The sequence below is a fragment of the Pelobates fuscus genome, chromosome 8 (assembly GCF_036172605.1).
Source record: "Pelobates fuscus isolate aPelFus1 chromosome 8, aPelFus1.pri, whole genome shotgun sequence".
NCBI classification, from domain to species: domain Eukaryota; kingdom Metazoa; phylum Chordata; class Amphibia; order Anura; family Pelobatidae; genus Pelobates; species Pelobates fuscus.
The window spans coordinates 78,799,427-78,815,635 of record NC_086324.1 but is presented as its reverse complement, the minus strand read 5'-3'; the positions used below and the strand labels follow the sequence as shown (position 1 = coordinate 78,815,635).

Sequence of the window (16,209 nt, the reverse complement as noted above, 5' to 3'; positions counted from 1 at the left end):
TGAGGCTCAGGGTCAAAGTTTGCTCAATGATGACGAATAGGGGGGGAATCAAACCGCGCATGTGTTCGCCCGCGGTGGCGAACGCGAACACGCTATGTTCGCTGGGAACTATTCGCCAGCGAACAGTTCGGTACATCACTACTTACTACTAAATCTGTGGGCATTTGTTATTCACCCTTGACATTCTAAGAATCTGCCACTGTGCTTGGAGAGACTGTTAAATATTATTGTGATCTCTTATTTTTGCTCCTTGATATTTATAATTTTTCCTTCCACTTGCTATCAGTATTCCCTATTCTACAAAATGCCGCAATAATCTCACTTATAGTGCTATTCATATAAGTGTGAATTGCTGGTAATTCAACATGAATATCGAATTTAAAGCTAAAATTACCATGCTGTAAATAATCTCCAAGTCCTATGCCTCTATTTTGACTTGCTGTTATTTATCATAAATTTGAAAATCCCTTTGAATTTACTTTGGATTTCAGATAATTCTCACTTAAGTGGACAGCCCTGTTAACTTTTCAGAACCTTCCACTATACTTGGGAGATAGCAAAGGTAAATATGAACTGTTTTGTCTTGTGGTTGTTACCACTGCATTTTTTCTTTAACAATAATGAGCCCAGTTTAATAGAGCCTGCTAATGTGAATGTTAACATCACTGAAAAGATACAAGATTATTTAGCATTTAGTATTTTCCATACCGAACCAGTTATGCCAGCATTGAAAACTCTATAATTTTACTCGGAAATACCATTGCAATTAAATTATTCATACCTATGTATATAGTGCTTTAAAGATTATTTGAGAGGACTTTTTACCCAATATAAAAATATAGCACTTTGATATTCAAGTACTTCCTGTGGATGTTATCTTTGCCCAACATCCAGGGGATGTTACTATTACCCAATTGAATGGTACTTAATGTGTATCATAATTTAGAATATGTGGAATGCATTGAAATTAAATTATACAAAATGTTGTACCTTTATCACTTTAACCAAATTTCAAAAAACCTTAATTTATTATACTTGTAATTTGTATGATTGTAGTGCTCATTTTTGCAAACCATTATTGGAGTACATATTTCATTGTATAAATTCAGTATATATTATTTAAACCAAAGTATGACACTACAGCAATTTTAAGCATGTTTATGTTCTTTTTATTTGATTTGCTTAAGTGAAATGCAGTAATAAAATACTTAAATATATGCCATAAACAAAAGTGAAGTTTTGCGGCATGGACATTCTTAGTATAAATCTGTGGCTCGTCTGAATGAGCCAACACGACTATTCATAGCTCCCCAGTCACTGTATCTTTTGTATTCTCCAGGTCTCAAGTAGTACTGACGTCCTCTATAGTTGGGTTCTTCATAGAATATCCAGTATCCTTCAAGAACATTGCAGGAGTTTATCTCATGATAACGAAATTGCTCATGGACGCTGGAACAATCTTCAGTGAACTCCATCATTTGACCACGAAAGTCCTCTCTCTCGTAGATTCTAACCTTGTAAGAGCCCCGGTGCTAATTCAGTTGAATACAGAATACATGTTATAGTTTGATCTTAAAAAAACTCTCTTTCATAACTTCTCACCTTGTAAGAGTCCCGATGCTTATTAAATTAAAATATAAAATATATATATATGCTTTGATCTCTTTTCTCTAATAATTTAATTGAAATATGAATTATACAGTTAAAAGTAATTGTTTTTTTAATATAATATTGAGACTAGCATCTTACTGGAACATTTGCCCAAACTCACCTGAGGTGTTAGGCGACAGGATCTTACAGAGTCATTAAATCCCATCCACTGCTGAAAGTCTGGATACTCCCCTCTTCTCAGAAAATACTGGTGTCCTTTGTAGTTGGGAAATTCGTAGAGCATCCAGTTTCCATTTTCTACCTTTATGGAATTGCATCGGTTGAAGTAAGAGTGCAGATCAGAGCAATCTGAGCTGCATTCATAAGAGCGGCCCTGGAAGTTCTTGTCCTCGTAGAAGATGATCTACAGCATAAGTTAATATTTTGTTTTGTTAGTGATGAGAAAATTGTTGGTTTGTTGAGCATTATCATTCTTTTGTGATTTAAAAAAAAAAGGGGGCGATTTGGATGATTATTCCGTTATGCAGGTAAATGGCAACTCCGCCTGACTTGTAATTACCGTATATACTCGAGTATAAGCCGAGTTTTTCAGCACATTTTTTGTGCTGAAAAACCCCAACTCGGCTTATACTCGAGTCATAGTCTGTATTATGGCAATTTACATTGCCATAATACAGACCGGGGGAGAGGGGGGCTGGCAGAGCTGTACTTACCTTTCCTGCAGCTCCTGTCAGCTCTCTCCTCCTCCGCGCCGTCCGTTCAGCACCTCGGTCAGCTCCCAGTGTAAGTCTCGCGAGAGCCGCGGCTCTCGCGAGACTTACACTGGGAGCTGACAGAGGGAGCTGCACAGACCGCGCGGAGGAGGAGAGAGCTGACAGGAGCTGCAAGAAAAGTTAAGTACAGCTCTGCCAGCACCCCTCTCCCCCCCACTGAACTGCCAATGACACTGGACCACCAGGGAAGGAGCCCCCCTCCCTGCTATGTATCAAGCAGGGAGGGGGGACGAAAAAAATATATAATTTAAAAAAAAATTAATAATTAAATAATAAATAATAATTAAAAATAATAATAATAATAATATATAAAAAATAATAATAATTAATAATATATTAAATGCCCACCCCCACCAACACATACACAAACACACACTGCATCACACACACTCACACTTCATTTATATACACACACTGCACTCATACACACACACTGCACTCATACACACACACTGCACTCATACACACACACTGCACTCATACACACTGCACTCACACACTGCATTCATACACACACTGCACTCACACACCCTGCACTCACACACACTGCACTCACACACACTCACACTTCATTCATATACACACACTGCACTCACACACACTGCACTCACACACACTGCACTCACACACACTGCACTCACACACTGCACTCATACACACTGCACTCACACACACTGCACTCACACACACTGCACTCACACACACTGCACTCACACACTTCATTCATATACACACTGCACTCACACACACTGCACTCACACACACTCACACTTCATTCATATACACACACTGCACTCACACACACTGTACTCACACACACTGCACTCACACACACTGCACTCACACACAATGCACTCACACACACACACTGCACTCACACACACACACACACACACACACACACACTGCACTCACACACACACTGCACTCACACACACTGCACTCACACACACTGCACACACACACTGCACTCACACACACTGCACTCACACACACTGCACTCACACACACTGCACTCACACACACTGCACTCATACACACTGCACTCATACACACTGCACTCATACACACTGCACTCATTATATACACACACTGGAAATAAATATTCAATTAATATATACGCACACACACTGCACTCACACACACTGCACTCACACACACTGCACTTACCCACACACAATGCACTCACACACACACACTGCACTCACACACACACACACACACACTGCACTCACACACACACTGCACTCACACACACTGCACTCACACACACTGCACACACACACTGCACTCACACACACTGCACTCACACACACTGCACTCACACACACTGCACTCATACACACTGCACTCATTATATACACACACTGGAAATAAATATTCAATTAATATATACGCACACACACTGCACTCATACACACACACTGCACTCGCACTGCACTCATACACGCACTGCACTCATACACGCACTGCACTCATACACGCACTGCACTCATACGCACACACTGCATTCATTATATACACACACTGTAAATAAATATTAAATTAATATAATTTTTTTTAGGATCTAATTTTATTTAGAAATTTACCAGTAGCTGCTGCATTTCCCACCCTAGTCTTATACTCGAGTCAATAAGTTTTCCCAGTTTTTTGGGGTAAAATTAGGGGCCTCGGCTTATATTCGGGTCGGCTTATACTCGAGTATATACGGTATTTGTTATTATTGGAATTTATAAAAAACTAACACATTTGATAACAGTTTAACATGGGGTTAAAAAAGCAAATAAGAGATAACATATAACAAATGTTAAAGGAACAATATGGGATTAGGATTACAAATATGTATTCCTAATGATTTTATGTAGGTGTTTACCCCTTTGCAGGGGATAACAAGGTAAGTTTTACTTACCTTACATTCTGCTGCTCACTGGTCTCCATGCTGGTGATCCACCTCCATAGCTGAGATCATTATTCTCTATGATCCTAGCCAATCCAATGCTACCCGTAGGGATGAATTGGGAGGCAAGTGCACATTTTTGTCAAAGTACCCTGCTGCCCCAATCAAATGCACTCAATGAGAGTTGTTTGAGCTATAATGGAGTTTAAGTGGGTTAGAGCTATGGAAGTGCTCCTAGTAGCTAATTTCCACAGCTCAGTGATGTTTCAGTTGCTGGGTTGAACAGACAAGGACATGGCACTCTGACCACTTCATTGAGATTAAGTTGTCTAGGTGTCTATAGAGTCACTTTAACAGGAAACAAGATTCTATTGAGGGCCATACATGCAATCTACAGTAGGTTTGTAAGAGGGAAGACAATGTTGGCGATAAGATCATCATGTAAGTGTGTGGGAAAGCAGTGAGAGGTAGATTATTATTTAGGAAATAAATGCAATCAGTTCAAGCAAATACAGATACATAGTAAAAAAAAATTACATTTGTTGAGCTGTATGTGAAATCACAAGGTGCAAATAATTCCTCTCTTTAGACCTGGAATTGCTATCATATCATAGTGTGGATATCCTTGGAGTATACTGATTAACAGAAAATGAAGCAAATTATTAAACTGGGTGTTGGAGAGATTTGTTACACAATGTGGTTTATAGTTCTTCACATTTTCGTCTTTCACAAAGTTCTAAAAACGTGCCCCACAGATTTTAATGCACTTCACCAATTAAAATGCCCTTACCGCCACACCAAAAGAAAATTCTAAAAATAATATTTTTGTCCTTCATTTTGAGGCAGTGGGTTGATACCATTTCATTCTTAAGTCTTTTAATTGCAGAAAAAAAACATGTAAAAATAAAAAGCATAAAACCGAAACCTCGAAAACAAAGCACTCAATTTCTTGTTAGAGGTAACTTAACTCGTAAAGTTATTGAATTACATGTTATCACCTGAATCTAGTAACAGAAGTAATTTAGTACTTTATTTGGATGAAAACAACCTCAGATCTTTAATAAAAATCTGTAGTGGACAAGTGTTTCTCTTCAAGGAAGCTAAGACAGCACGATGCATACCTTACACCTAAGCATGGATAAACAAGATAAAATGTTGAAATACATGTTGGAGAAATTTCAATAGCAATTTACATTATACATTTACCTTTCCCATTTTGTCTCAGGTGTGCTGGAGATATCAACTCTCAGTAGGGCTGTATTCTAGCACTGAGCTTTTATAGGCTATACTCTGCTGAGTTGTGAATATATGTGTTATAGTGTATGTTTTTCTGCCTAGCAATGAAATTAATAGATTGTTTCAGTTTACGTTGTAGGTCCAATTGTTCCACATTTGTACAGTGCTATTGTCTATTTCTGTTGTTGAACTAAAGTGAAGATCAGCATGTGCTGAAAATACTGTAAATACTGAGGGTGGAAGCACTCAGCTATTTATTTCAATTCAATGTCTTCTGGAAATATAAAGTGTTTAAATGTACTCATTCAGAAAGTGTATCTAGATCTCATAAAATACTGTGATCATTTTAAGAAGCAATAATGAACATATAATTGACTCCTAAAATAAGTAATATGGGTCCAAATTTTGACTAGGCAAGTTGGAAAGTGTGACAATATGAACATGTAATATTTCTTCAGAAATAGCTATATTGAAGACATCAGTATTAAACTGGTAAACTATTAAAGTGACACAGTCATGATAAATGTACCAGTCTCCTATTGTTTCTTCTTCTCTTCCTCTCTCAGGAATCCATTCTTCTTTTCTTTATTTCTGATCTAGTTCTTTAAAACATAAGATTGTATGGTTCAATAGCACAATTTAAATTAGGATTGAAAAATCTGTTTTCTTACTTAAATTAATTCGGTTCCTGCAGATCCCCCTTGTTTAAAATGGCTTTAGCTGTAGGGATTTGGCATGCCTGGTCTTCCCAGACTCAAACTGACATCACATTAATTTTTTTTTGTTTCTTAGTTTCTTAAGGTATTTTGTGGTGATGATGGTGGTGGTTTTAAGGTTTGCAAATGCATTTAATCATTGTGGTTCCACCCTGCATGGCTGACTTGTGGTGTAACTTTGCCTGCCACCTCTGCAGATACAAATTGGCTTTAAAATTACATATTTTAAAATGTGTTGGTCCCCCCCACATTCACACATAGCACCACCCCCCTACACTTACTCTACACACATTACAAACCAGTTACACACACAGGATCCCCTACACAACTCTGCGACCTCTACACATACACACATACACACACACACACACACACACAACACTAATTCTCCCATACACACAATGGGTCCTCCGCACACTAGATCCCCTATACACACAATAGATCCCCTATTGGCACACACTGAACCACCTACACACACTACATATCCGACATATGCACTCTGAATCCCCTATGCACACGCTAGAACCCGTGTATCACACATACTACCTTCCCTAAAGGTAGTATGTGTTAGCTTACAGACTACACACACTACATCACCTATACACATGTACACTACACCCCCTATGCACACTATGCCCCCTACACATACACACTCTCTCCAGCCCCTAGCCACACATATTACACCACAACACACAACACACAACACAACTGAAACCTATTTGCACTAAACAATAAGGAAGGGAGACAGGAGAAGGGACAGGATAAATGATAGAGTGTCCTGCAGAGTGGTAGTTGCCTCGTTATAGAGGGGTGACCTTAGGATAGGTTGGGCTCGGGGAGATCATAAAAGAGGAAAGATAATTAAAACTTCACTTTTAATATAAATAGTTAAAAGGGGGGTATACAAACACATTTTAGTTCAAATAAATGTTATAAGAAAACCTCAAGTGATACAGTTACACTTTATTCAAATGACTGTTGTAAGAAATCCTCAAGTGGTGCAGTTACACTGCCTGTTACCACAGTGAAATGTCACTGTGGGAACAGCAGCTACAAATTAGTAGTGTCAATAATGTATCTATATACCAGTATCCGGGCTTAGAGCTCCCTCCCCTCTGATGAACCTGTGAGGTGAAACGCGCATCAGGGGAAACATCACTGGCGCTATCCACCAGTCACTTTACTAAGAGTGACCTGTCACCAGGGCCGGCGCCACCTGTAAGGCGACCTAGGCAGCCGCCTAGGGCGCAACTTACCAGGGGGCGCCGGATCCCTGTCCCCGCTGCGCCTCCTCATGCTGCGCCGCCTGAGCGCTTTAGCAAGCCCCAGGCGTTGCAGCACTGCTGCATGGAGGGCGGCCGGGTTTATGACCGGCAGGAGGGAAGCGCAGAGCGCTCCCTCCTGCCGGTCTCTCCATGTAGCGTGGCCGGGCGGCGCGGAACGCGGGACAGGAACCTTTGTTTCCTGTACCCGGCCGCCGGCGGAAGGACAGGAAGTGCTCACTCAGTGAGCATTTCCTGTCATTCCGCCGGCGGCCGGGTACAGGAAACAAAGGTTCCTGTCCCGCGTTCCGCGCCTCCCGGCCACGCTACATGGGCAGGAGGGGAGGGTAAGGACCACTAAGGGGGGAGGGGGGGGTTTAAGGACCACTAAGGGGAGGAAGGGGGGGGGGGGGTTAAGGACCACTAAGGGAGGGGGGGGTTAAGGACCACTAAGGGAGAGGGGGGGGGTTAAGGACCACTAAGGGGGGGGGGTATAAGGACCACTAAGGGAGGGGGGGTAAGGACCACTATGGGAGGGAGGGGGGGGATAAGGACCACTATGGGAGGGAGGGGGATAAGGACCACTATGGGAGGGGGGGGGGATAAGGAGCACTATGGGAGGGAGGGGGATAAGGACCACTATGGGAGGGAGGGGGGATAAGGACCACTATGGGAGGGAGGGGGGATAAGGACCACTATGGGAGGTTGGGGGGGGATAAGGACCACTAGGGGAGGGGGGATAAGGACCACTAGGGGAGGGGGGATAAGGACCACTAGGGGAGGGGGGATAAGGACCACTAGGGGAGGGGGGGATAAGGACCACTAGGGGAGGGGGGATAAGGACCACTAATGGGGGGAAGGACCACCAAAGGGGGGTAAGGAGGGAGGACTACTAAGGAGAGGGGAGGAGGGTGATTACCACTAAGGGGGTGGGGGGAGTAGGGGAAGGTCTACTAAGGGGTTTGGGAGAGGGAGGACCACTAAGGGGTTTGGGAGAGGGAGGACCACTAAGGGGGGAGGGGGGAGTGAGAAGACCACCAAGGGGGACTGCAGAGGGACAGGGGGCCAAGGGAGAGCACTAAGTGACAGAAGGGGAGAACACGGAGGGACAAAAGGGAAGGGGAAATCAATAATTGAGGGGAGAGCACTATGAATTTTTTTTAAAAAAAAGAAAGCTGTTCCCATCTCAGTCCCTATCCTACCCCACAAACCCTCTATTTTACACTACACACATACACAATGCATCCCCCCCCACACACACAGAAACATACAATGCATTCCTACTCACACACAGACACACCCGAAACACACAATTCATCCCTTACGTTCTCTTACATAATTAATGCACCCCTTACAGACACACACTGCATTCAATTACATACACAGAAACAAACCTTGCACCCCTTACACACACACACACACACACCCAGAAACATACAATGCATTCCTTACACGCAAACACACACTACATCCCCTATAACCACACTACATCCCTTACACAAATTGCACACATAAAACATCCCCAACTCATGGATGTGCCATGTAGGTGGATTTATGGGTGGGCATTGTAGGCGTATGCCCCCTGGGGGCCCAGACCTTGAGCTGTGTAAGGGGCCCTAAAAAAATGGAGCTGCTTCCTGTTCGTTAATTGTTGTGAGCACTGTTAAAAACAGTCTCCAGAGAGCCTCTTCTACACCAGACCTGTGGAGCCAGACTGAGCCCATCATCAGCCTCTTGTCCTCATCTGGTGGTAAGTAGGCAATCCAATATATTATTAGTGGCACTAATCTCTAATTTACCTCACATTAAATGGATACTATAGTCACCAGAAGCACTACAGCATAATGTAGTGGTTCTGGTGTCTATAGCCTGTGCCTGTAGGCTTTTTAATGATGTTATCTTTTCAGATAAGACACTTTGTGAAGACTGGCGTTGGCCCATATGGCAGAGCATATGGGCGGGGCATTGTGATGTCACATGGTGGGCTAGACATATGGGGGGGCGGCAAAAATTTTTTTGCCTAGGGCGGCAAAAATCCTTGCACCGGCCCTGCCTGTCACTGCACTAAGATTGACCTCTTTACTTACCATACCAATTACAGCTTTCTATCGCCATCGGCTTGGCCGTTACCCAGCAGCACTTGAAGCAGCCTACAAAGTCTAGGCATTTCCAGCACACTTCTTTCATTGTAGCAGTATTGGTGGGAAATGTTCTTTTTGTATTTCCATAGGAGATTGTAGGCTTTTGGCTAAGGGGGTGCCCTTGAAGGCACAAGCACTTAGGGACCACAAGCACAGGAGGATTCCTAGTGTTTTAGTAGTTAACCCCTCTCTACCCATAGCTTGTTGGTTATTTAGCCAGTTACTGCAGAATATACCAGGCAATATCTTTGCAGTCTGCACCTCCTAGTTACTATACTGCAGATACTCCCGCCTGCACATACCATAACACTAGGATGTCCTTGTGTTTTTGTAGTTAACCCCTCTCTACCAATAGCTTGTTGTTTATTAAGCCGGTTCCTGCAGAATCTACCAGGCAACATTTTGCAGTTTGTACCTCCTAGTTACCATACTGCGGATACTCCCGCCAGCACATACCTCTAGATGCTATTTCTCACTGTCTTTAAAGCGGCACTGTCATGCCGAAACCCGTTTTTTTTTAACCCCCCTCCCGCCTCCACTACATCCAATTGACCCCAAAAGTCACCCCAAAATGCCCCTAAGCCCCCCAGATTACCTATTTATTAATCTTTATTTTCTGCCCCGATCTATATTCAGGGTGCCGTTATCTTTGTGTTGGTATGTGAAGTCCCTGTGGGACACGTCATCTGCCCACACTAGATAGCGCTGAGATTCCCGCACATGGCCAGTGAAACACCTGGACATGCGAACGGGAATTTCAACTATTCATTCATTCATCAGACATACGAATGAATAAATAGAAAAATCAGACGAACAAACACTGTGGATCACTGTTTGTTTGTTCGTTCAGTTTGTTACAAGGAGGGAGCTACCGGCACGTAGCTCCCTCCTTGTAATATGTAAAGATAGAAGCGGCAGGGAGCAGTGCTCCCCACCACTTCCTAAACCCCCCAGGTCCCCCCCTCACTCTATGGGGGTCAATATGACCCCCATAATAGCATAAGGTAGATTAAAATCTCCCGAATGCCCCTACTCGCTATACCGCGAGTAGGGGCATGTCCTGTGGCTGCTCACTGTAAAAAAAAACCCTACTGTCCGGGCCCCACCCCTGCGCAGCGGGTGGGGGCCATAAATTACTATGGGGGGAGGGGACCTACTGTCCATCCCCCGCCGGCCCCCACCCTTGAGTGGCGGGTGGGGGCCATAATGATAATGAGGAGGGGAGGCCTACTGTCCTCTCCCCCGGCCCCCACCCCTGGGCAGCGGGTGGGGGCCATAATTATAATGAGGGGGGGGGGAACCTACTGTCCTCCCCCCGGCCCCCACCCCTGGGCGGCGGGTGGGGGCCATACAGATAACGAGGGGGGGACACCTACTGTCCTCCCCCCGGCCCCCACCCCTGGGCGGTGGGTGGGGGCCATAATGATAATGGGGGGAGCCTACTGTCCAGCCCCCTGGCCCCCACCACTGGGCGGCGGGTGGGGGCCATAATGATAATGAAGGGGGGACCTACTGTCCTCCCCCCTGGCCCCCACCCATGGGCGGCAGGTGGGGGCCATAATGATAATGAAGGGGGGGAACCTACTGTCCTCCCCCCCTCGGCCCCCACCCCTGGGCGGCGGGTGGGGGCCATAAAGATAACGAGGGGGGATCTACTTTCCTCCCCCTCTCCGGCCTCCACCCCTGGTCGGCGGGTGGGGGCCCTAAATCAAATACCCCCCTCCATCAAAGGTGACTAGGGGTCCCCAAGCCCCTAGTCACCCATCCCCCACCCAAATAAAAAAGCCCCTACATACCCCCCTCACCCTAAAAAATAGTGAGGGGGGAATAAAATTACTACCCTGTAAAGTAAAATTAAACTTACCATTCGATGTCTTCATTTTTCTAAAATCTCCATTTTTCAGCCCCAAAAAAGGCGAAATAAAAATCCATTATACCTGTCGAACTTAAAATAAAATAAAAAACCCGAGCACAAAAAAAAACCTGACAAAAAAGAAATAACCCGAGTGCAAATAAAATAATCCATCTTCACCCATGGAGCGCTCCGCGCAGACTGAGCTCCGCAGGGCGGGGGAAGGCTTATAAAGCCTTGCGCCGCCCTGCAATTAGGCTAAGAACACTCTGATTGGTGGGTTTAATTCCAAAGAACTTTCCCACGCTGTGTAAAATGACACAGAGCACTGTGATTGGATGGGTTTCAAGCCATCCAATCACAGTGCTCTGTGTCATTTTACACAGCGTGGGAAAGTTCTTTGGGATTTTCCCACACTGTGTAAAATGACACAGAGCACTGTGATTGGATGGATTTCAAGCCATCCAATCACAGTGCTCTGTGTCATTTTACACAGCGTGGGCCAGGGGTGGGGGCTGGTGGGGGCCTGGGGTGGGGGCCGGGGGGGAGGACAGTAGGTCCCCCCCCTCATTATCATTATGGCCCCAACCTGCCACACAGGGGTGGGGCCGGAGAGGGGGAGGACAGTAGGTCTCCCCCATTGTAATTTATGGACCCCACCCACCGTGCAGGCGTGGGGGCCGGGGGGAGGAAGACAGTAGGTCCCCCCCCTTCATTACCGTTATGGCCCCCACCCGCCGCCCAGGGGTGGGGGCGGGAGGGGGAGAAGAGTAGGTCCCCCCCTCATTATCATTATGGGCCCCACCCAACACGCAGGAGGGGGGCCGGGGGGAGGACAGTAGGTCCCCCCCCATTATCTTTATGGCCCCCACCCACCGCTCAGGGGTGGGGGCCGGGGGGGGGGACAATAGGTCTCCCACCTTATTTTACTTTAGGGCCCCCACCCATCGTTTAGGGGTGGGGGCCAATAGGTTTTTATTTTTTTTACAGTGAGCAGCCATAGGCTGCTCATTGTTTACTAGACATGCCCTTACTAGCGGTATAGCGAGTAGGGGCATAATTTACTAATACTAAGTAATCTTTACTTAGTATTAGTAAATGTGGCTGAAAGACCAATTTAGGTCTTTCAGCCTTTTAGTAGATAGCTCCCTGATACCGTGGGAATTAGGGAGTTATCTACTAATCGGCTGCAAGATGCAGCCGCGGCAATGAATAGGATCAGAGTTTCATTCATTCAAATTAAATTCCGATACGAACAAAGTGCCGAATTGCATTCTAAAACAAAGGAACATACTGTTCTCATTCAGTTAAAACGCAATTTGGCAGTTTCGTCTAAAATGACAGGAAGCATCGTGGGAACACAGAGGAAAGGTGAGAATTATGGGAAAATTGCTCTGACCAGCGGAAATGAAGCACACTTTGCTCCTCCGCTGGTCAGAGCTGGTCAAGCGGAGGAATCCTCCATAAGGCAAAGAGTCCCTACTTTGTCTCATGATTTTAAAGAAAACTATAGCAGACAGGATGAAACGGAGAAGAGATCCTGAGAGAGGGGGAGAAGGGGAAGAGATTGAGGAAAGGTAAGTTCGGCATGACAGTGCCGCTTTAACACAGGACCCTGTCATCATTTCTGAGATGCTCTTTTCTGCAGTATACTGGCACTCTCAAGCTTGTTTTGGAGTCCAGACACTGCAGTTTTGTTAAATATGATTAGCTTTGTTAACAGCTTCAATGCAGCTCACTGGGACTTGGCTATTTTTCCTTGAGCCCGGATACTGGTATATCGATACATTATTGACGCTACTAATTTATAGCTTCTGTTCCCACAGTGGCATTTCACTCTGTTAACAGGCAGTGTAACTGCATCACTTGAGGATTTCTTACAACAGTCATTTGAATGAAGTGTAACTGTATCACTTGAGGATTTTTTACAACAGTTATTTGAACTAAAATTTGTTTGTATACCCCCCTTTTAACTATTTATATTAAAAGTGAAGTTTTAATTATCTTTCCTCTTTTGTGATCTCCCCGAGCCCAACCTATCCTAAGGTCACCCCTCTATAAAGAGGCAACTACCACTCTGCAGGAAACTCTATCATTTATACTGTCCCTTCTCCTGTCGCCCTTCCTTATTGTTTAGTTTTATAGTGCATTTCGTGGCACTAGGGGGTTAACCCCCGCCCAGGAGTAAGATTATTGTACTATCTTCCTTCCCCTTGTTTTTTTCTATTTGCACTAACAACCAAACCACTACCAGCTCACTCTACACACACAATCCCACAAGCAGACTCCAAACACATGCACAATACAATTTACAGGCCCTTTTGTCATCTGGCATCCCACTTATGGAGTCACAAGCAAACACAGAGCAGGCATGTTAATAAAATTGCCTGCTCTGCGCAGAATAAACACAGGGCCTTTTTCTCACTTAAGAGCTCTTCAGCAGGGCTCTGCACATGGGCAACCATTGAAGAGCAATAAACCAACACAAGCACTTTGAGAGGGGGCATGCTTGCCATTGGTGATTACAAAACACCGCTCTCTGGCCATGCCCCCTTTTCAGTGGTGTGCTCTGAGTAAAAAATACCTGGGCCAAATTTTTTTCCCAATCCGGCCCTGGGTCCTACACCCTGCTCCCTTTTGCTTTAGGCAAAACAATCTCTAGTAAGACAGAGAGGGGTATTTTTCTAGACCCCTACACACTTATTAAATCTTAATATGGAACACATGGGCTTGACAGCATAATTTTAACATGGCTGTGTGATACAAAATCAAATACAAATACAAAAAAAGTATTTCTGCGCTCAGATTCAATACATACAATAAAAACCATGTGACTTTAAGTGACTTTAAAATTCATGATGGGATGTACCCGGAGTTCTATTACTAATGATTTATTTGTGTTCTCTTAGAACCAGGGATGTAATAAGTAATCTTTTTGCTACATATGTTTATCCAGGGAGTAGGAGGCTATCAATCAAAGCTACGGTAAGTTGAAATTGAATAAATCCACCACAAGTGATTGAAGGCCCTCCTGGTCATGGTTCATGGTGTCAGCAGACATTGGTTATCAGCTCCAGAGCTAAAAAAGGGAGGACCTGCCAACCAGACCGAGTGCCTATTATATGCCTTTAAAATGTTTCTTGGATTTCAATCTCTAATGTTTTTAAAGTACCTCATAAGGCTATCTTCAGAAATTAACATTCTGTAATCCATGTTTTAAATCTTGTAAAAAATTATGTAGAACAGGGGGTAGATGTATGCCCTTATGTCCTAGTAGTATATGGGATAACAAAAACAGTAAAGAATACAGGGATTGATAGTGTATTTGGAGGGTAAAAGGTAAGGTAAGAGGTACACTTACACTTTTTTGTATCTATGAGTAGCTCCAAATTATGAGTCTGAGTGGTATGATCCACACTTGTAGATATAGTGTAGCGTAACAAGCGATTATACTTGTGGGTCTCATGGACATAAAAAGGACAACAGAAAAAGTAATATAGTGCAGTATGTCCGCAGGGAGGTATTCTGTAAGTAATTCGGTAGATATCCAATTACTTTTTTTTGGAGCCATTACAGGTATGAAACAAGAAAATGAAACTATATGGTGCATACTGTTGTGTGTGGATATGGAGCCCAGGAGGTAAGTAGCAGCACAGGAAGGTTCAGGTCAAAAAAAGTACTTTATTAATAAAAAAAATCAATAAAAGTGTAAAAGGAAAAACTAATTCTGTAATACACCGACGCGTTTACATTTTATTTAGATTTACTAGTATGCATATTTTTATTTTGGTCCCTAGGGTGCATTACTTTTTCTGATATGTGCCTTTAAGTGTTTTTCTGATATGTGCCTTTAAGTGTTATGAGTTGTTCTAAATTAATATTTGCAATCCCTGATTTGTTCTTATATGTAGTTATATTTATAGTTGTATTTGCCTTTATTTAATCTAATTCTCCTGTGTATTTTGATTTATCGCACTTAATAACCTTGCTCCAGGTTCTAGGGATTGCCAAGACTTTGTTGCCTAGCAACAATGTGTATACTGACCATAGTCTCGCATAATTTTGTACATCTCGCGAGACCTGCTGCAATGGTATTGGGCATGAAGCTAGAGGAAACAGTGTAACGGATCACCTGGCACCCCGACTTGGTACCTCCGTTAATGGATGCTCCTAGTGCTTCCTGAGGACTCCAAGCACTCTGGCAGACACCACAATCACCGAATCCGAGAAACCTTTTAAATTCTCCCAAGCATATGAATGCTGTAGACCATTGAATAGGAACCATACGAATAGGCTTGTACTCCTAGCAGTCAACTGGAACAGCACTCAATAAATCCTTCCCCCCAATAATGAGACGACACATCACTTTGAGGGTTAAACAGGAACTCAGGACTGGCTCATCCAGCCTGGCTTTTATTACACTAATCCACATACAGGCCACACCCAGGGGGAGGCATAAAATAACCAATCACATACATGGTTCAGCCCACACATCCCCTCCCCTCAGATAACATTAAACTCAATTATCCGGTACACTTTTTCAGCCAAGTTCTGGATGTACCCCAAAACCCGGGGGTACACCTTTAAATCCAGCATCGCTGGATAGCCCTTATTCAGGGGGACAACATATCCAAAATTCAAGTAATTCGGATGAATGGTTCGTGAGATATGGGGTTCCAAAGATTTGACCGACCGCATGGGTAAAGTATCCGAAAACAGTT

At 43.9% G+C, this 16,209-nt stretch overlaps 1 protein-coding gene across 2 annotated transcripts in view; it reads right to left on the bottom strand.

Annotated features, from left to right (window-relative positions):
- Nucleotides 1–1,146: 1,146 nt before the first annotated feature.
- Nucleotides 1,147–16,209, bottom strand: part of LOC134571624 (gamma-crystallin 1-like) — a 33,534-nt gene continuing 18,471 nt past the window's right edge. Inside the window, exons 1-3 of one of the 2 annotated variants that reach the window (XM_063430093.1) lie at nt 5,488–5,592; nt 1,772–2,014; nt 1,147–1,532 (exon numbers count right to left, since the gene is read on the bottom strand). In XM_063430093.1, coding sequence (XP_063286163.1) covers nt 1,257–1,532; nt 1,772–2,014; nt 5,488–5,496 — 528 coding nt within the window. In that variant the 5' untranslated portion in view covers nt 5,497–5,592 and the 3' untranslated portion in view covers nt 1,147–1,256. Of the gene's footprint in view, nt 1,533–1,771; nt 2,015–5,487; nt 5,593–16,209 lie in introns of those variants that run through there. The other variant, XM_063430092.1, reaches the window with a different exon arrangement.